This window comes from Phocoena phocoena, chromosome 19, assembly GCF_963924675.1.
Source record: "Phocoena phocoena chromosome 19, mPhoPho1.1, whole genome shotgun sequence".
In the NCBI taxonomy this organism is placed as follows: Eukaryota; Metazoa; Chordata; class Mammalia; order Artiodactyla; family Phocoenidae; genus Phocoena; species Phocoena phocoena.
In genome coordinates this window covers 46252398-46274200 of record NC_089237.1, presented here as the reverse complement: position 1 = coordinate 46274200, position 21803 = coordinate 46252398, and the positions used below count along the sequence as shown (strand labels likewise).

The window sequence follows — 21803 nt, the reverse complement described above, 5'->3', positions numbered from 1 at the left end:
TGCCTGTGTGCTGGAGGTCATTCATTCAGGACCTGTGGGAACAGATTATAAAATCAAACGTGCACAGTCCTGGATCGATGGCTCCTGCAAGGACGTACTGTAAGCAGTGGGTCTTAGAGACTGGGCCAACTGTGTGGCTACGATTCCCTACCCCTGTTGACCTCACCACCTGCACATCCCAGACTGCCCCCAACCCGGGGCATCACGGGAGGAATCTAAGAGCTTCCTGGGAGTGTGGAAAGGCGGTCTGCTGGCCGTGGCAGGACTCGGCGCCCTAGAGGGAGTTTGCCCACCAGCATTCCCATGTAGATCCTGAAAACTCTTCCCTAAGCTTGGCCAGCTGGGAAAAGGTGTCCAGGAAGATGGTAATTGCTCCCTCTTCCAAGGTCATCAGTCTGGAAGAGGAGGATGAGGCTGAGGAAGGTCATCATGCTAGGCCAGTGCAGCCACTGTCTCCACCAAAGCCTGGATCGTTGTGGACTGTCTTGGGAGGGATCGCCCCCTGGACCCGCTAAAACATGGAATCTAGGGGGAGCCCTGAATTGCCACCTTCTCAGGGGAATTCTGCAGGGCTTAGATTACTCACATTCTGACAGAGATCCACAGAGACATCACAGCCGCCGAAGTGAGCAAGGGAGTGTGAAGCTGCCAGCTTCGGAGGGTCCAGGCAGATCAAGGGGACACCCTTGAGGCACCCCTTCCTCCCTGGCACTGGGGTCATCAAGCAGGTGGCATCTCAGCCATCAAACTGGACCCAGGAAGCATCTATGTGCTGAGCTCCAGCCTACGACAGTTCTGTCTGATCCCCAACATAACCTCTCCCCAACCCAGAAGAACGTCTTGGCTTTAACAGAGATCAGGACATCCTCAGGCCTCAGGACAATTTCCAAGGAGCTCCCAAAGCGTAAAATGATTGCATACCCTGGCCTCCTTCCTTACAGAGGAGCCCAGCACTGATACACACAAAGGAAACTGGAGGAGCTTGAAGAGGAATTCAGCCCGGGGGACCTGACGCTGACGGAGAAGCTGCACCAAAGTCTTCCCCTCCATGGTTCCCAGAATCTTGCTGAGCCAATCAGAAGACACCTTGGACCCCAGGTTTGTCCTCTCCTGTCCAGACTGTCTGTAAAGAGCTCAGAGATAAGCTGGAGCTGACTGGAAGCTGCTTGGGTTCAGAGGAGAACGTGCAGGGCATGCCCGGCCAGGCCCAGGTGTCCTGCCTGCACTCGCACCTCCGTGAACTCGTGGCAGTCCTGCTGGAGATGAGCAGAGGGGTTCTTACAACAGGAACCATCTGACTTCAGCCTGCCCATGAGTGCCCCTGGGTGGGAGAGCAGAGGGACTTCCTTTGTAACCTCATGGGAGCCATGCGGCACAGACCCTGGAAGACAGCTGTGTTTCGTCAGCCCTGAGCCGTGAGTCCGCACTGCATATCTGCTATAGTCCTTGGGAAGAGCCCCACGCCCTGGGCTCATCATTGTCCTACATCTTCTGCCAGATTGTTTTCCAAAGGACGTTTCTTAAAAAAAAACAACAAAAAACTCTAACCAAGGCTTGGGAAAGACAACGGATTCCACTTGACCCCCTCCTGGTCTGGCTTCGAAGACAGGCCTTCTTTTGAGGAGCATCTGGGTTGCACCTAGAAATCAGGGGTGAGTTGCACAAAAACGAGACCACGGACCCTGCCGAAAGAGTGGCCTCTCCTCAAAGCTGTCCTTTCCGAGCGGCCATCATCCCCTGCCTGGATCACAGAGACTGGTGTCCTCATAGGACTTGGCTTCTGGCCCTGAGGCCTCTCCCAGCAGGGTCTGGGGAACAAAGCTGCGTCACAATGAATGCCAATCCTGCATTTTCCCTTTTTCTCCACTAAATTAAGCTGATGCCCAAACAGGAGTTGAGTCAGTCAAGAGCAGGGCGGGACCCCCCACAACGCAGCTGCTTATTGTTTTTGGAGCAGCTTGTTTTCAGTAAACCCAGCGGATTAAAAGCACTGCGGGCTCCAGCACGCTGGCGTGTGCCCAGGGCCCCAGGTACCTTGCGGTCTCAGCCCCCTGGGTCTCCGGGCTCCGGGAACCACGAGGCAGTGGCTTGGCCTTAGTATTAAACCAGGTCCCCCCTTGCGTTCATATACACCCAAGTCAACCAAAACGCTTAAAAAAATAGGACTTTATTTTGTTTCCTTATGTGTCTTAAGATTAAGGTTATTGGTTTCAAAGAGCATGGAAAGGGAACTGCCATATTCGATAAAGAAAGAAACTGCATTAAAAAGATGTACTGGGGCTTCCCTGGTGGCGCAGTGGTTCAGAGTCCGCCTGCCGATGCAGGGGACGCGGGTTCGTGCCCCGGTCCGGGAAGATCCCACATGCCGCGGAGCGGCTGGGCCCGTGAGCCATGGCCGCTGAGTCTGCGCGTCCAGAGCGCAACGGGAGAGGCCACAAAAGTGAGAGGCCCGTGTACTGCAGAAAAAAAAAAAAAAAAATATGTACTGACACGGCCTAGCCCACAAGAGTCTGTGCACACATGAGTTGGTGAGCTTGGTTCATACCTATGTGCTCCCGGGACTCACAAAGGTGGCCTGAACCGGAGGCCAGGGACACCAAAGGCTGGCCATTTCAGAGCGAAATGGGCCTGAGGGAACAGGCTCCTTTTCTTTCTTTCTTTTTTTTAAAAAAATATTTATTTATTTATTTATTTGTAAAATTTATTTATTTATTTATTTATGGCTGGGTTGGGTCTTTGTTGCTGTGCGTGGGCTTTCTCTAGTTGCAGTGAGCAGGGGCTACTCTCAGTTGCGGTGCACGGGCTTCTCATTGCGGTGGCTTCTCTTGTTGCGGAGCATGGGCTCTAGGCACGCGGGCTTCAGAAGTTGTGGCACACGGGCTCAGTAGTTGTGGCTTGCAGGCTCTAGAGTGCAGGCTCAGTAGTCGTGGCGCATGGGCTTAGTTGCTCTGTGGCATGTGGGATCTTCCCGGACCAGGGCTTGAACCCCTGTCCCCTGCACTGGCAGGCAGATTCTTAACCACTGCACCACCAGGGAAGCACCCAGGCTCCTTTTCTGACCTCTCACCTGGGAGACCACCAGGTCAGGTGGAGAGGTGGAATCTGGCCCAGCCTCAGTGGTGACGCTCACCCAGACACCGAATGAAGCTTGGGGTGGAGTCAGGCCAGTGACCCCTGTGTGGGGAACCTGAGGACCTCAAATACAAGCTCCACCCTTGGGGCCTCCTATGTGTAAGCTGAGAGCTGTTCTCCCAAACGCTCCCTAGTTACACAGAAAAAGGGCCGTGGCATCTGCAAAATAAAACCCAGATGGGATTTTGCAAAGAGCTGGGGCTCACGGCCTCGTTGGAACGACATCAATACACTTGCACTCCTGGCTCCGTTCTGCGTATTCACACCAGACAAGGACTTGCAGCCCAGAAAAATAGCCCTTAGTTGAGCAACTGAAGTTAAGACCCTTGGCTCCTTGGTTGAAGGGCGTGATAGAAGGGTGTGCAGGCAACAATTGGCCAGTCTGCACAGCCGCTCTCCAAAGGCAGCCTCCAGGACCCTCGGGGGATTTCGGTCTGTAGGCTGCGTGGGAAAGGGTGGAGAGTGGGAGCCTGGGGGCGGCCAATTGGCTCTGCTGTCCTTCCCTGGAGCCGGTGTCCCTAAGTGCATTCCTCTCCTCCCTCAAATTCAAAGCAGAATACCCACCAGCGGGAGGCGGCTGTGGTTTGCAGCTATGTACTGTAGGGAGGGAGCTCCTGAGACTTGCCGAAGACATTTACATGCCTTTGAAGAAATGTTTTTCAGTTTTGAGGAAAATTAGCCAGGGGTGGGGTAGGAACTTGAGGTGAGAGAAGAGGTACCAATGAAAAATTCCATGAGTCCCATGTTTTCCCAGGTCGCATCAGCTGGGGGTTAACTGGAATTTTATTGACTCTTGCCTTGTACTTCTGCAGGATGACCCCAACCAATGACAAGTATTTCTGGAAGTCTCTGCCTCTCATGTGCTCATAAATAAATCTGGTTATATGCAGAGGATGCCTGCCATTAATTTTCTTTTCCTTTTCTTGCACCCACTGCCCCAGCCTCTGGTTCTGCTAAGTTGGGTGACAGTGACCCACACGGCGGCCCTCCAACAGGCTGCCCTTGCAGAGACCACCATCAGCTCCACCAGGCACTTAGAGAGGGGCTGCAGCCACGCCACCCCTGTGGGTACCAAAGCCCCAGGCGCTGTTGCCGGTGCTGGTGCAGGGGGAGGGCCACGTAGCTTGGAGGTGCCGGAGCTGTGCTGTGGTCCGCAGCTAAGTGCCTCTCGCCCCTTCTGGTTGCATTTACAGGGTGGTCCTGATGCAGTGCGGCTTACTTTATGCCTGCTTCCCGCCCTAGGATTCACCTTGAACCGTGCAGGGCTGGGCCAAGAGACAAATAATAAAACAAGCAAGCAAAAAACCCCTTTGAATTCCAAATCCCTCTCCCCTGAGCCAGGCTTACCCTTCTGGGCCGTTCTCTTGGGATTTCTCTAAGAGGCTTCCAGGTCCTGCGTGCAAAGAGCATGTCTGGACCTGAGAATGACGGGGATACTCGACTTCAGTCCCAGCTGGGCCCCCTGCCCCACCAGAAACCCATCAAATATCACCCAACTCCCATCTCAACACCTTGCTTTTCAAAGACAGAAAGGTAGACCCTGCTATATCCAGGGATGCCTTTTTTAGCATCAAGGCTGTCTGCCATCTGAGAAAGGACCTTCTGCTGTTAGCAGGCTGTGTTGGAAGCAGAAGCTTCTAGAATGTCAAATATCATCATCTTACAAACCCCAAGACAGGGCACAATGCCTACCTATTCTCCACGTTTGTAATAAAAAGAGCAGTTAATACGAGCGCAGCCCGGGCCTTCCATCACACACGGACATTAAGGAATCTGGGCTTTGTGTTCCTCTTGAAAGACTGTTTATCAGCAGATACCCTGTTCTTGTTCCCCAGAATCCATTTCACCTCTATTCCCAAGGCTGAGAGCTCTTACCAAAACCTGCTCTGGGTGAGAGATTTTGGAGTTCGTGTGTGCTCTCCTGCTAGACCCATTCATTCAATCAGCACCTACCAAGGGCCTACTTTGTGCGAGACAGAGTGTGAGAGCACAAAGAGAGCCTCACCAGCCTGGTGGAGAGAGGGAGGTGAAGATTGGGGGAAGATTTCTGGAGGGAGTGACACCTGTGCTGATACTAAAGCAGCAAATAAGGAACAGGCAGGCAAAGAAGGGAGGAGGAGATGATGACCAAAAGCTCTGCCATGAGGTCTCTGAAGATCTGGTCATCCTTCTCCCCTGGCTTAGATTCACTGAGTGGAGAGCATTGCAGACTTGACAAGTGCCCCAAGTTCACTGCCTCTGGAGTCAATTAGCTCCATTCCCGGACGTGCATCCTGCAAAGATGTTGCACTGGTGACAAAGGGAAGCAAGAGTTAGGGTGGCTGGTTTAGTCCAGCTGTGCTCCTGGAAATACCATGGCGAGGACACTGCAGCAAGCTGTTACTTTTCCTTTTGCACTTGTCACGGGTATTGTTTTGTGACTGTACTCTGGCATACAAAAGGTTAATTCTCTTTTTATTTTTTTAAACTGAGCTCAGTTTAGCTCGTAACCCCCCGTTTCTCTCTAGACTGGAAGTGTCTTGCTCACAGTATAGTTCTTCTGGAAAATGACTAGTGGCTCTTGGGTAAATACTACTCTCATCCTTCCCTTTTGCCTGGGTGGCATCTGGGGAGGCTTCCGTAACATCACAGCAGCAAGGATGGGGTGGCTGGTGGTGAGTGCCTGGTCCGTGGTCGTCTTCCTATCTCTCTGGCCTCTACGGAGGAGAAATTTGCTCTGCTTGGCCAAGGAATGCCACCCTCTGCTTTTTTTTTTTTTTTTTTTTAATGGCTCTGGTTGGCATTTGTGCCTCTACAACGTAGTTTTTTGTTTTGTTTTGCTTTTTTATTTATTTTTGGCTGCATTGGGTCTTGGTTGCTGCGCATGGGCTTTCTCTAGTTGCGGCGACTGGGGGTCCACTCCTCGTTGCGGTGCGTGGGCTTCTCATCGCGGTGGCTTCTCCCGTTGCGGAGCACGGGATCTAGAGCGCAGGCTCAGTAGTTGTGGCTCACAGGCTTAGTTGTTCCGTGGCACGTGGGATCCTCCAGGACCACGGCTCGAACCTGTGTCCCCTGCCTTGGCAGGCAGATTCTTAACCACTGCGCCACCAGGGAAGCCCCACCCTCTATTTTTCATGTCCATATGCCACTTGATCTGTACCCTAGTTGTCCCAGCCTGAAGTCTCTTCCAATGAGCTGGCCCTTTCATTACTTCTGGGAGCTCAGGGAGCTTGGACGCCATCACCTCCCCATGATGGGGTGTGAGGGACTCTGTGAGGTGTGCCAGCCCTTGGGCCCACCTGGCCGGACAACACTCTCAGACACTGTCCTCCTCAGGTGCCTTGTTGAACACCTCACTTCGCTACGGGGACTGCAGTCTCCCAGGTTAATTGCTGGAAGCCAGGCAATGGTTTCTAGATCAGGGTTTCCCTCAAACTTATGGGGGTTTCGCTTATACTGGGGCTCAGCCCAGAGCGGTAGGGTTCTGGATTTCTTCTCCATGACCTTCCAGCCTCAAAACCAAGTCATATCCCCTCTAGTTCTTCCTTTTCTATTGATACCTGCTGGTCAAAATTCCCCCTCCCCCCGACCTCTTTTTTCTATGGAAGAAAATGTTTATGTCAAGATGCACTGTCCCTCTGCCGATGATGCTGGCTGTGTGCAAAGTCCTCCAGCATTTTGGCTCTTAAAATGTAAAGGGTAACTTTTAGAATAAAGGACAAAAACAAAGCAAAACGCCATTCCAACAATTCTTGTAACTCTCGTGGCTTTCAAGACTTTCTTCTCTACTATAGAATCACAAAGTCTCTACAGGAGTTCAGAAGCTAAGAATTTAAGCTGTTATCTCCATAGCATCACTGCCAGAAGACAGTGCATAATAGGGAGCCCTGTCTGCTGATGGAGTCTGGGGAAAGGGCAGAGATAAAGAACAGAAGGGATGCTCAGTTGAATATCAAACTCTACATATACAAAGGACGACCGCTGCTTTCATGAGCGAACCAACAAAGCATGTCCTCTAGGAGCCCTGACCATGAGGGAAGCCACGGGGCTTTCGCTCAGTTAGAAAGTTTTCCTGCAGCAAGACACAGCACCGGTTGGGTCACATTTGGTTTTGTGCAATGAAAGCCAAAGGGGGAAACTTCTGCTTACTGGGTTTCTACAGATAGAGCTGCAACTACATCCTCTCAGTCAAGAAGCAGGAAAAAACATCTAGGGCAAGTGAGGATGTGGAGAAGAGGGTACACACGTACACACGGTCGATGGCAGTGTGAAACATACTCTTTGCAGAGGGCACTTTGGCGAGAGCTAGCAACGTTTCAAATGTGCGTGCCCTTTAACCTTTTAAAATGGGGATTGAACGATTTTAGGAGAGTAGCCTACAAAAAGGTGGGCACAAGTAAGCAAAGGTATTTACAGAAAGATTTTCACTGGCAATGTGTTTCTCATTGCCAAAAAATAGAAACCTATTTGTACACTGAGAGGAGACTGGCTAAGTAAACGATGGTCTATCTCAACTATAAAATACCATGTAGCCTTAAAAAGAATGAGTGGCTCTATGTATGCTGAGGGAAAAGATATCCAAGATTGCTTGTTTAGCTGTAGAAAAATATGCAAATATGCTTAATATTAATTTTGTTTGCAAAGCGCCCTCCCCCCACCGTGTAAGACAGAATGTCTGGAAGAGGAGTGGAGCACTTCTGATATATTTCTATATGGTTTAAACTTATTAACATGAATGCTGTGTACTTTAAAAATGAGTATTATTATTGCAGTATTTTATAAGGTGAAGAAAATAGAAACAGCAGTGCAGAAACACTCAAAATCATTGGGGTTAGCAGTCATGAGAGGAGGTCAGTGGAGCGAGCCTTATGCCAGCTTCTTTGCAGAAGCCCTCAGAGCAAAGAGGAACTCCGTGGGCCCAGCTGGGAAACCACGGAGAAGAGCTACCCCACGAGGAAACCCCACCTGCCAGGCCTGACTGGGACTAAGAGGCTTGATTTGCTGGGGCAACTTAGATTTTTCTCTTGGTTTCTGTGACTGGTGTTTGTACAATCATTAAGAAAATGTTTTACGATTAACTAACCATATTGGTTGACAAAGAGAGTTGTCAAGGGTGCCTTACTCTAAGGCCTTGAGACTGAGGAACTAGGAAAAGGAAGGTGGTGTCCTTTAGAGACGGGGAATTTCAGGAAGGAAGCCGAGTGTACCTGGAGATGCTCCACCCAAGTCGATGATGGGACCTGCAAGCGGACTGGGGTCAGCTGAAGGGGACGGACAAGGGCTAAAAATCTGAGAAACCTCAGAAGGCATAGCTGGTGTTTATACCTGTGATAGGCAGAAAAGTCCTCTGAAGGAGTCTGGAGTGAAAACCACAGGAGGCCTAAAACCTTGGGGCTTGACCAGAGTCAAGGTTCAAAAGGAAAAGAGCATCAGTGACGGAGACCAAGACGTTAAGGGAGCAGGAAAGCAAGGCATCGAGGGAGTGAAGGGAGAATTCCCAGGGGCAGGGAGGACTCACCAAATCCACGGAGAGTGCAAAGAGGATGAAAGTGCGGCAAGAAGGTCATCCTTCCAGAGAAGTTTCTGGAAGGTAGTTGAGATGGATGCTGAACAAGAGGGAATGCACTTAGGGGCTGGAGGTGATGGCTGTAACCTTTTGTTGGAAATGGTAACGAAGGCCACAAGAGAAGTAGCACGGGGGCCTGGGAGGGTGGTGGGAGATCAAAGAAAGCATGGAAGCCCTGGTTCACTTCTTCAGGCAGAACGGAAAAGGGGACAAGCTCTGAGAAACTTGGTGGGAGTGGAGGAGGGGGCAGGAAGGGAGGGGTGGGACTCCAAGGAAGGCCAGCCAGGGAGGGTGGAGCGGTGAGTGGCAAGTGGGATACACAAAGGTGGCTTGGATTTTGCCAGTCCTCTCCACAGTGAAGGGCAAGCTCACGACTGGAACTCTCAAGGTCTCAGTCTCCCAACTGATAAATGAGGAAATTTGACCAAAGCTCGAAAAACAAATAAACCCACATACCACCCAACGCTGATGCTCCAATTCAGAGCTTCCCAACTAGAGAGCTGGGTCGTGGCCGGAGTGCACAGCAAATGCCCACGTGGATCCCCTCAGCCCGGTTGGCCGGGGGCGGGGGCGGTCCCCTGAAGCAGCCACGGTCCCCAGGTTCATGAATATGGCCCCAGCAGCCTCTTCAACTGGTTTGCCCCAGTGTGATGCCAAGGGAGCACAAATGTCATCATTTCTATGCTTCAAGTCCTGAAAAGGTTGGGAAGCTTTGCATGTACACAGACAGACATGTAAGGCCTCAGGCGTTAAGATTTGGGGCTTGTCGGGATTTTGAGAGAAGGATGGGCTTCCTTGCAAATGTTGCCCAAGCCCCCTCCCCCAGTTCCGGTTGCACAGTTTGGTTTTTAGAAAAGAGCTGCCTCGCACAGGGTCGGGGGGTCGGGGGTGGTCCTTGCCCTCTGATGTCCTCTTTCTAAAGGCGGCAAGGCTCAACCCAGAAGGTGGCCTCCAGCGTGACTCGGACAGGATTTGGGTGACAGTTCAGGGGTGTGGACCTCAGATGAAAAGCTGCTCTCTCCTGTACAAAGGTGATACCGCCAAACACCCCCGCCCCTCGAGCAGCAGCCGCTGAGGACAGCAGCTTCCAAACTGACTTCTGGGGAACCTGGAATTCTTGAGATGTTTTAGGGGGCAAAGGAGCTCCACAAGGCTTTGATTCTAACCTCCCTTTAAGGATGCATACTTTAAGCTTATTCTAAAAACTGAACATTCGAAAGTAATAACATAACATGCGAATGTGTTATTGGTGCAAATATAAGATTTTACAGATCCTTGGTGTGTTAACCTGTACTGTCAGGGCTGTCCTGTCCACGTAGACCTCAGGATAAAGAGTCCTTGTCACATCTGGGTAACCAAAGAGTATCTGGGATTGGGAGGACGGCTTGTTTAAAACAAAACAGATGCTGTTTGCAAATTCTTAGCTGGATTAAGTCAAGATTTCTGTATTCTATGCAACCAAAGCAAAACACAGAAATAAACTGGATGCTGGGGTTGATACATATCGACTGCCATCCATAACCTTAGCTTTGCAATGCTTTCTATTTAACTGAAACAGTTTCAGTGTTCTCACTGATTTGCTTTGAAAGATACTTGAACTCACAAAATATATTAATAAAATACTTTTATCTATTCGTAGAGTGAGAGTCCCATGTAAAGTTGGGTCTCATAAATTTGAAAACCACTTGTGAAGTGCAAAGAGCATGGATGACACCAATCCTGGCTCTGCCACGCAGGAGCTATATAGCCTTGGGCACATCATTTGCCCCCCAGGCTTCCAGGTCCACATCCATAAAATCATACCCACTTAACAGGGGTTTTGATCCAATGAGGTCTCTTAACTATCCAGGAGGCAGTAAATACTCAGTTCCCTCCCCACCCAATAGCATGGAATGGCCTGGATCTCTCAGGCCCGCTCACAATCAGGTATTATTTGCATGCCAGACAGTAGCTGGGCTGCAACTATGGCCCAGGGCTTAATCCACGGGGACCATAAGGCCCATTAGCGCCCTTCTCTGACTACAGAGCAAGCCAGCCAGCCAGCCAGCCGAGGGGCCGACACTTGGGGTCAGTTGAGAGCAGTGCCAGGGTTGCAGCAGGGAGTGGGTATGAGGCTGGGGGAGGGGGGTGTCTCTGTGTGTGCACTCATGTTTTCTTTACACAACATTGGCCATTTTCCCATTTGCCTGCTAAAGCGCTTCCGCGGCTGCCCCAGGCCAATCGCAGGACTTTAGTGAAGAATTCCGTGGAATGCGGTCTCTTTAGCAGGTGGTGCGCTTCCCCTCTGCTTGAGAAGGGCCTTCCTTTTCCATCAGCACAAAGCAACCAAGCAGAAGCTGGAGTTTCTCTCCACCATTTCACCTGGTGCCCCTGAAAGTTGCAGCCTACTTGGTAAATGCTTTTCATGGCCCCAGAAGTAAAGGGAAATTATGTCGAGAAGCTGTTCTTAATTCCTCAGGTGTTGAAGAATTACCCCAAACAGGACGAGGCACCAGCGATTATGCAAATTCTATCTGATTGCTGAGCAGAGGCTACCAGAGCTCTCAGATTAAGTGATAAGCATTCTTAGGGGGACAAAGAATTGACACAGCTTTTCCTCTGTATCACTCTTATCGCCCAGCATCCTCTGTATCGATATCCCCAAAGGGGATTGGAAGAGCCAGGCGGGTACTTCTCAGCTGATTATAGGGATTCCGCTGGCCTTGGGAATCATCTTTGAAAGGCAACTGTGAAGTAATCCGAATAGCTGGTGAATTTCTGGCTTCCCTGTTAGGTCTGCCTGTCCCAAGATAATCTCGCTTAGCATTTTCTGGGCATTGAAGGTCAAAAAAAAAAAAAAAAAAAGAGTGCAGGCAAGAATTTTGTCCCTGCCAGGACTGGCCAGTTGAAATCGGTTCTGTGGACACCAGACACCATTTCTAAAGACATGTTATTTGGAAAGCAGCCTTTGGCAATCCTTCTAATTTGCATTCAGAGGAAATGTGCCACATTTTCCATAACAGGCAGTCCAGCCAACACCACCGGGGAGGGAGGAAGCTCTTTTCTCAGTGTCTGCAGGTTTATCCCTAAATGTTACGGAAATAGCAGCTGCCGGGGCAAGGGGAACAGAGGATGGAGAGTCTTTTAAAACGCTTGAGTAAGCTGGATATCCCAGGCAGCAGACCTAAAAAGGCAAAGGCTCCATATTCCGCTGCTTGCTTCAGATGCGGCCTGCACCCAGCAGCAGGCTGTGTCATCACATGGCCATCCTGTCCAAGTGAGCCCAGGGACAGAGCAAGCGCTGTGGCCACCCACTTGGGGCTCAGGCCTGGCGAGTGGTAAGGAGCAGGTCACATTTCACACGGCCTCGTGGCTGACAGCACGTGTGCACAGCTGGCTCTTGTGTGACCTTCACCGCCCTGGTAATTATACGCAGCCCCCGCCCCCTTTCATGGATTCTGAAAACTGCTTTTGTTTCAAACGGACACATTCTTTATATCCCTCTACTTACCTGGTTATGTATGTGAGAAGGAAGAGAACCTGGTGGGTCAATCGTCTGGCAGCGTTCTTCTGGGTGGGGTGTACGGAAATGTTTCTTTTCTCATCAGATGGATTTCTGGCTACCCTACCGATGTGGTGAGCTGGTGAAAATAAAGAATGGAAACTAGGGAATGATCTTGAAGCCAACCTAATGGAAGTGCTGCCGCAGACTTTCCAGGGCTGAGGGGAACATCAGACTTCCCCAGAGGTTCGCTGCAAAATGCCCACCCAGCTATTAAGGAAACCGGATTGACTTACTGTGCACGGACAGAAGGCCTCTGGCAGTCACATGGAGAAGCAGGCTGTGATTGGAGCCGGGAGGTGGAGAAGGGAAAGTTAACGGGGTAGAAATTCGGAGCACAGGGAGGATTCCAAATCAGAAGCAGAACGCTTTATACCTATTTACAGAGGGCTTCCACCACCGCTGGACATGCTGGGACCTCGCTGAGGAACATCACATTCTGGTTTCGTGCTGTCAGGGAATGGGCGCATCTTCACCAGGCAGAAGGGCAGATGCCGAGAGGGGAGCCCGGGCTTCACGGGCTCGCTAATTTTTTCCCATAGCCTGTTCTGTTTTCTGTCAACAGTGAGGAAATACATCCTAGCAAATGACATCCAGTAATGCTTTAATTAACTGTAGTATTTTATGCTGCGATATGCGCCACGAAATCACTTCCAGATGGGAGAAAAATGAATGATATTTACACAAAAAAGCAATCCCTTTATTTTCAGGAATCGATACCTTGAGGGTCCAGGGGGCTTATCTATTTTGATAAATACTAGAAAGAGACTGGAAGAGTTTCTTTACTGTGTAAAACCTAACAGTACTCTTTCTGCACGCCAGCTTTTCATGTGTCCGTGTTTCCAAGGCTATTGTTTAAATGGCCCAACACAGTTCTAAGGATTTTATTTTTAGCAATCTGACTTGGAGGAGACGAGAAGTGTGAAACACTTGCTTTCACGCTCAAGCAAGTTGGTTATTTTGGAGATTTCTCTTCCTAGAGAGAGGAATTACATTTCCAGCTGTGAACTTGTGGCATTTTCCCTAGCGTTCTGTAAACGGGGGACCAGGACTCCCTGTCCACTGGCAATTCAGGATGGGCTGGTGTCGCATCCCCTGCATCCCCGGCTCGCTCGCCCTGCCTGCCCGTCACTCTTACATTGGCCCTTGGACGTCTGCTTTCGGTCCTGTTCCACCTGCACCGAGGAGCTGCCCGAGGCATGAGAAAGTCGGTGCCCTTTCCTGGGAAAGCCCCAGGTACTGGGTCTTTGTTCTTCAAGAGAGGGAGGCGTGGCAACAGTTAGCTTCAATTCCAGAACTGAATTTGGAGGTCAAAACACCCCGTCCATGGTGGTTCCCGTTTCCCTGTTATGATCCAAACAGAACTTTCTCCAGCCTGGGCACCTCTAACGAGCAATCAGGAAGTCTGTCCAGAGTAAAAACAGCAGTGAACGCTTTATCAATTATAAATTACGAATATTTATTTTAACCACATAAGGTGACTTTAAGATTTTTTTTTTTAAGGGGCTAGAGAAAGCGGAGGGAAGGAACCGGTACAGTATCTATATAATTTAGCTGAATAAGAGTTGTTAGCTACTGTTTGTATCCATGAGTGCTCCTTTATATATATTATTTCAAAGTGACAGTAATAAATAAACCTTCTGTTTGGGGCTTGATCATCAAACCAAGAAGAATCCTAGTCAGTATGGGGACAGCATGATTTCTGCCACGGTCCCTACCACCAACACGAATTCAAAACTCAAGCTGCTGGCTATCAGCAAAAAGAAAAACCTTTACCATTTGGGTACCAGCTCAGTTATACAGTAATTACACTTGCTTAGAGTCAGAAAGAATATACAGTTATGAAAATGTGCAATAGGAACCCTTCAATAAAGCAAATATCTGTTACAGTGGTTCTTCACAAGAAGTAAGCGTTATAATCACCTATGGAACTTTTAAACCTAGATGCTGGGCCCCACTCCAGACTTCACTGATTCACAATCTCCATACATCTGTACTTGTAAAAAAAGAGCCCCAGGTGATTCTGATGCAGACCCCCCCAGATGAGAAACATGCTCTGTCTGTACAGGACGCACACAGGGCATGCAGCGCCCATCAACGAGACACTCAACGTAACTCCTACTGACTTCTGCTGGCTCCTGGGAGCTTACTGACTGTGTAATAAATCAAGAAAGCAACTTCCCTGGCTGTGACCACCACCCGGGGTGCAGAACAGCAGCTTGACATCTCAACGCCATTATGGAGACTTCCAGAAAATGACTCCTTATGATGAAACACACAGAGAAGTGTGGATCTGTAAACACTGAGAGTGACAAGAACCAGGTGTGGGAGTCCACTGGGTTTCCAGCTCCCAGGCCGAGGACAGATGGCTGAAGTGGCTGTTTGGAGATGGGCCCATCATCCCTTCTTTCAAGAGTGGGAAGAGGATGTTAACCTCAATTAGCTCGGGCTGGATAACCTTACCAGAGCCACACCATGGCTATCTGGGCAGAGTGAAATCTATCGACTGAGCTGCCCACGTGCCCCCCCAGCCCCTTCCCTGCCCTTCCAGCGCTTTTCTTATTTAGCCAGCTTTCCCTACTAGGGCTTAGCTAAAGGCCACAGCTCTTTCTTCCGTCGCACCTGTAATCTTCCACTTCATAACTTGGGCCCTAGAGCCAAGCCCAGACGACATCTCTTAACGGTCCGGCCGCAGAGGGAATCTCACACAGCTGCATGCGGAGGAAGGGGTGAGTTCCAGGTTTTCTCACCCACGGTGCTGGGATAGAAGCATGGAAAGGAACAGGACCACATGCCAGAGGATGTGTCTGCGGGGGTGAGGCTACAGAGTCAGCGACAACTGGACCAGTCGGGGGCAGCCCGGGACCAGCAAGTGAAGCACACGGAACCTTCACCCCCAGCCACCTCTGCTCCAAGAATCAGGGACCATCTCGACTGCCTTTTTATAATCTGGCTGTTACCCGTCTTCTCCGATTAGGACAGGAATTAAGACAGGACATGGGAGAAACATATGAATGACCCAAATGCCCCAGCAAGTTTCAAGACTGATGATCTGAGAGTCGGGGAAGCACAGGAGAGGTGGGGGGCTTCCGGAGATCTGGGTGCTGGTGTGGGGGGGGTGTCACTGGCTGGGGGAAAAGTGCCCCTTGGACGCTCCTACAGTCTCTTTTTAATTAGTTTCTCCAGTTTGCGGATGCGAGATGACTCCTGTTCTGGAGTTGGAGCCAGGAGGGACAGAGAGCTGGAGCCTTCGGGCCCTGAGGGCGGCGCGGGGAGCCTCTGGCGGAAGAGATCCAGCATGCTGCTCTGCTCGCTCCTTTTCAGCCCCTGAGGTGGAGAGAGAAAGGAGGGTGACGTCAGCTCTGGCCCGAAGGGCCCGAGGGCAAGCGCAATAGCTGGTATTCACCGGGCTGAGGATTAAGGCTTTCTTCAGGGAGATACCAGCCCCGGGTAGCAGCCTGGGAGAGAATCAGAGGAAGAGGCAATAGGAGAGGAGGGAGAAGGAGCTGAGAGGGCGGAGAACAGGCAGCAGGATGCAGGAGGGTAGCTTCCTCTCCACTGCAATCCCGCTGAGCCTGGCTCTCTGCTGGGCGCCAGGGCACCATCAGAACGGGGACATTCACAGGCCCCGGTTCCTCCTCCTCCTTAAAAGGCTTCTGAGAGCTGGGTGTGCAGCCTGGGCCAGGCACGGGCACTTTGAGATAGCTCCCGGGGGCCCATATCCCATCCCCCAGTTAACCACCGAGCGTGAGAAGAAGGCGCCCGGGGACAAAACAAAACGCGGAGCCAACCTTCATGTCCAGGATCTTCTGGAAGGTTTCTGTGTTGCAGTCCGTCAGGAGTTTGATGTAGTTGTCCACAAACACCACCAACGGCTCGTGAGGGGCCATCACGACCTACCGAGGGAGAGAGGCGAGAGTAGGCCTGCCGGGAACACTCGTGATCGGAGGCCGGGGATTATCTTTCCTCACTTGCAGGCCGATCACAGAACGGACTCTGCACGATCTCCTTAGGTGGCAGCAGCAGCTGCAAACCCAGAAATGTCCTGACAGCCTGTTTCACCTCGACATTCAGTTAGAGCCATGCTTCCTAAACTTCCTAAATCATAAATGTAACCTGGATTGCTTCTTAAGTACACCTTCCTATGTCCCTCCTCTGAAGGTTCTAACTCAGAGGGCCTGGGGGGAGTCGCAGGACCACGGGAAACACTCTGCGGCAGGGTCCCCTGTTTGAGACATTTCGTAGGTTCGTGGTACCTGCTCCTTCTGTCCTGATGTATCACTGTTCCCGAAGGATGGCCTCAAAAGGCACTGGATTAAGTGCATTTTCTCAAAAACAAAACCCTAGAACAGCCTCAGTCTTTTCAAGACTTCAAATCTGGAACTTCATTTAACTACATCCAATTCATATACCAACAGCAGGAAAGCAATGGCATCGCAACCCTCACATTCACTGCCATTTGGTTTTCAGTGTGGCGTCTGATTTCCTTCCTCCAGCAGACTGTTTTTTTTTCCTCCAGAGGCAACCATTGCTTCAATTTTCTTTTTAATTTTTAAAAATTATTTAATTAATTTATTTGGCTGCGTCGAGTCTTAGTTGCGGCACGCAGGATCTTTCGTTGCGATGCACAGGCTTCTCTCTAGTTGTGGCGCGCGGGCTCCAGAGCAAGCAGGCTCAGTAGCTGTGGCACGCGCGGGCCAGCAGACTGGTTTTGTTTTGAATTTCTGAGAATATGACTCAGACTGGTAAGGAGTATTCACTCAGAAATTCTCTCTAAACCCTGCTCTCCACCCTGGTGAGTAAACCAGCTAGGGAAGAAATGGATTAGCCTGCTTCCAGTTTCCTCAGGCCAAAGCCTGAGGTCTGTGTGGGCCCCTCACCTGGTCCCACCCACGTCAGGGCCTGTCGCTACTTTTCACTCCTCCATCATTTGAGTCATTCTGTTTGAAGACAGACCTGAAGGGCCTGCAGGCCCTGGCCTTCTAAGAGCATCCCCTGACAGTTCCATTTTTTCTTCAGCCTTCTCTCCCCTCCCCAATAGGCCCCCTTTCCCCTTGACACATCCAGATGGAAATCATAGGCAGGAGCTCAAGGCTTCAGACGTTCTCAGCACCATCACCCCATGTATATTTTATTAAATGGGGCTTTAGAAAACCCATTTGCTGATTAGAATCAGTTATGCAACATCTGTTCAGAGTTCCTATGAAGTGGCAGAGTTCAGAGCGCCAAAGAGCCTTACGTGGACCTGAGTAACTGATAGCTGGGCCAGAAATTCCTGCTAAGAAGCAGAGAGATCCCTGACTTAGACGTTGATTCACAGTGACAACGCCACCCAACCTCCAATCTTGGTCAAATCTTATTACAAGAGAATCCCACTATGATGAAGAATTCATTTGTCAGATAGAATTACTGACCCCCCAGTGACAGTGCACTGACTTTCAACAATATCTGATGAAGCCGAAGTCTGGTTCAGCCTAAGAATGTGGACAATCTTTTAGGACTGATGGGCACAGGTCCTAACCTGTGCTTTCAAAGACTAGTACGCAGTACTCCTTGGAATAAACAATCAGATAACCAGGCCCTTTAACCGAAACCCCGAGGAAGACACAAGCCCCACCTTGAGGATCATCTCCGCTCGGGTCATGCCTTTCACCACGATCTTTGTGTAACTGGCTGGGGCTTTCCTCACCACCTGAGAGCCGATGGAAGGCAGATCGAGCAGGACCATCTTCAGGGAGTGGGTGTCCAGCAGCAGCTGAGGGAACAGAGCAGAATAGAACCAGCCACTTCACAGGGACACGATACCTGGTGTACGCACACTGATAAATAACATCTTCCTGATTTTAAATGTAATACGTTCTCATGAACGAATGAACAAACATAAAAGGAAAAACATGAGTTATAATTACTACGACCCAGGAAAAAATAATAAGATGTCACAGTTCAGTGTGGTATCATTCCCACCAGCTTGTGTGTGTGTATAACATGCTAGAGTTATACCGTATAGACAGTTTTACAACCTGGTTTTTCCACTTAATACATGAGGTTTTTTGAATTCTATTTTCCCATCTTGGCAGTCTTTAAAAAAAATCATGATTTTTAATGGCTATACAGTACTCTATGGTGTGTGTGTGTGTGTGTGTGTAACTTTAATATTTTTAATCATTCCCCTATACTTTGTTTCTAGATTTTTATTATTATAAATAACAAATACTGTAATGAACAGCTGTGTAGATATAATTCTAGGTCTATCAGTGGCATTTCCTTAGGAGACAGTCTTTGGGACAGATCAAAGGATAAGGACATTTGGAAGGCTCCTCTTACATATCCTGAACTGCTTTCTTAATGGAATGTACCTATTTACATAGTGCAGACCGCACCCACATCAGCACTGAAAACTGCCATAAAAATTTTGCGTATTCAACAGGCAAAAAATGGTAATTCCGCACTGCTCTATTTTGGATTTCTCTGGATACTAGTGAGGATGTAGGAGATTAAATCAAATTTTAACATCAGTATCTTGGCAACAAACTGTCTTTTTCTTTCTTTCTTTTTTTTTTTTTTGGTCCTCTTGGATGCCAATTATTTGGAAGGCCATCAGCTTTCCTGATTGCCCACCAACTGCAGGCACAGAAATGGCATATATACACTGGCCTGTTCAGACAGTGTAAGAGAACGGAATCACATGCCCACCAACCAGACAAAGGTAGCAGTAGGGTGACAGTCTCACTACTGGAACTCTGATGGTCAACCTTATGTTCAGGACAGGGCTTGCTGTATCTACCACTGCCTGCTCCTCTCAGAAAACTTTTCATAATTATATCAAGCAGGGGTGGAATGGTATCCCTTCAGGCCTTAGGACACCCTGAATTCTCTCATTCTCCCTGTACTTTGCTATGGACAGGAGAATTAATGACTAAAGATAAGACAAACTCATTAATGAGAAACACTATTAACTTAATGGACATGGTGATTATAATTTTGACAATGGTACAAAAATTTGGAGAAGCCATCAATGTTTTACTTGGGATAACACAGAGGGAAATATTGCTCTCAAAAAATGGTGAGGTATTGAAACAGACTGATTCTGAAGTTTATATGGAGAGGCAAAAGACCCAGAATAGCGAACGCAATATTAAAGGAGAAGAACAAAGTTGGAGGACTGATCCTACCCAACTTCCAGACTTATAATAAAGCTACAGTAGGGACTTCCCTGGTGGTCCAGTGGTTAAGACTCCACACTCCCAATGCAGGGGGCCTGGATTCGATCCCTGGTCAGGGAACTAGATCCCGCATGCCACAGCTAAGAGCCCACATGCCACAACTAAAAGATCCCGCATGCCACAACTAAAGATCCTGCATGCTGCAATGAAGATCCCGCACATGGCAACGAAGATCCTGTGTGCCACAACTAAGACCAAGTGCAGCCAAATAAATAAATAAATATAAAATAAAATAAAGCTATACTAATCAAGACAGTTTAGTACTGGTGAAAGAATAGACACATAGATCAACTGAGAAGAAAAAGCCCAGAAACAAATCCACACAAATATAGTCAACTGGTCATTCACAAAGGAGCAAAGGCAATTCAATGGAACAAAGACAGTCTTTCCAACAAATGGTGCTGGAACAGGCTGGACATCTATGTTCAAAAAATAAAAATAAAAGGGAATCTAGACACAGACCTTACACCCTTCACAAAAACTAAATCAAAATGGATTACAGATCTAAATGTAAAACACAAAACTATAAAACTCCTTGAAGATAACATAGGAGAAAACCTAGATGACCTTGGGTATGGTGATGACTTTTTAGATATAACACCAAAGATATGATCTGTGAAAGAAATAATTGATAAACTGGACTTCATTAAAATGAAAAACTTTTGCTATCCAAAAGACAATGTCAAGGGAATGAGAAGACAAGCCACAGACTGGGAGAAAACATTTGCAAAAGATACACCTTATAAAGGACTGTTATCTAAAATATACAAAGCTTTTTAAGAAAAACTCAACAATAAGAAAACAAACAACCCAACTAAAAAATGGGCCCAAGAGCTTAACAGGTACCTCACCAAAGAAGATATATAGATGACAAATAAGCATTTGAAAAGATGCTCCATATCATTTGTCATCAGGGAAATGCAAATTAAAACAGCAAAGAGATACCACTATACATCTATTAGAATGGCTTAAATCTGGAACACTGACAACATCAAATGCTGGTGAGGATGTAGAGCAACAGAACTCTCATTAGTTGCTGGTGGAAATGCAAAATGTTACAGCCACTTTGGAAGACAGTTTGGTGGCTTCTTATATTAAAACTAAACATACTCTAACCATACAATCTAGCAATCATGCTACTCGTTATTTGTCTAGAATTGAAAACTTATGTTCACACAGAAACCTGTATATGGATGTTTTTAACAGCTTTATTCATAATTGCCAAAACTTGGAAGCAAACAAGATAACCTTCAGTAGCTGAATGGAGAAACCGTGGCACACCCAGACAATGGATTATTACTTAGTGCTAAAAAGAAATGAGCTATCAAGATATGAAGGAATCTTAGGGACAACTAAGCCCATGCGCCACAACTACTGAGCCTGTGCTCCAGAGCCCACCAGCCACAACCACTGAGCCTGCGCCACAACTACTGAGGCCCACGCACCTAAAGCCCGTGCTCCGCCACAAGAGAAGCCACCGCAATGAGAAGCCCACGCACTACAATGAAGAGTAGCCCCCACTCGCCGCAACTAGAGAAAGCCAGCACACAGCAACAAAGACCCAACGCAGCCACAAAAAAAAAAAGATATGAAGGAAACTTAAATGCACATGACTAAGTGAAAAGGCCAATCTGAAAAGGCTACATATTGTGCATGACCCATAACACAGCACTCATATCCTTTAGAGAAATTCTTGCCTATGTAAAAAAACAAACAAAAAAAAAAACGGTTCCCTGTATCCACTGTTTGTAAAAGCAGAAGACTGGAAACAACCTAAATGCTCATCAACGGTATTCGTGCAATGGAATATGATATTTTAGTTAAAATGAGTGAACTCAAACAACCTATAACAACATAGATAAATCTCAGAAAACATTATGTTGGGCAAAAAAAGCAAGTGGGGGGCTTCCCTGGTGGCGCAGTGGTTGAGAATCTGCCTGCCAATGCAGGGGACACGGGTTCGAGCCCTGGTCTGGGAAGATCCCACATGCCGCGGAGCAACTAGGCCTGTGAGCCACAATTACTGAGCCTGCGCATCTGGAGCTTGTGGTCCGCAACGAGAGGCCGCGATAGTGAGAGGCCCGCGCACCGCGATGAAGAGTGGCCCCCCCGCTGCTCACTGCAACTAGAGAAAGCCCTCACACAGAAACGAAGACCCAACACAGCCAAAAATAAAGAAAGAAAGAAAGAAGCTTTCATTTAAAAAAAAAAAAAAAAAGCAAGTGGGGAATGATATGTATAGTACCATTTGTATAAAGTTTAAAAATATGCAAAACAAAATTATATATCTTTTGTGAATAGATCCACATGTAACATATCAAAACATATACAGGAATGATAAAAATCAAAATCAGAATAGTGA

General features: G+C 48.5%; 1 protein-coding gene across 2 annotated transcripts in view; it reads right to left on the bottom strand.

Moving 5' to 3' along the window:
* Positions 1 to 15374: 15374 nt before the first annotated feature.
* The window catches only part of VPS53 (VPS53 subunit of GARP complex), a 122096-nt gene continuing 115667 nt past the window's right edge, over positions 15375 to 21803 (bottom strand). For both annotated transcript variants that reach the window (XM_065896732.1, XM_065896733.1), the window contains 3 exons: positions 17836 to 17973; positions 16010 to 16114; positions 15375 to 15545 (listed from right to left, as the gene is read on the bottom strand). In XM_065896732.1, coding sequence (XP_065752804.1) covers positions 15375 to 15545; positions 16010 to 16114; positions 17836 to 17973 — 414 coding nt within the window. The remainder of the gene's footprint in view (positions 15546 to 16009; positions 16115 to 17835; positions 17974 to 21803) is intronic.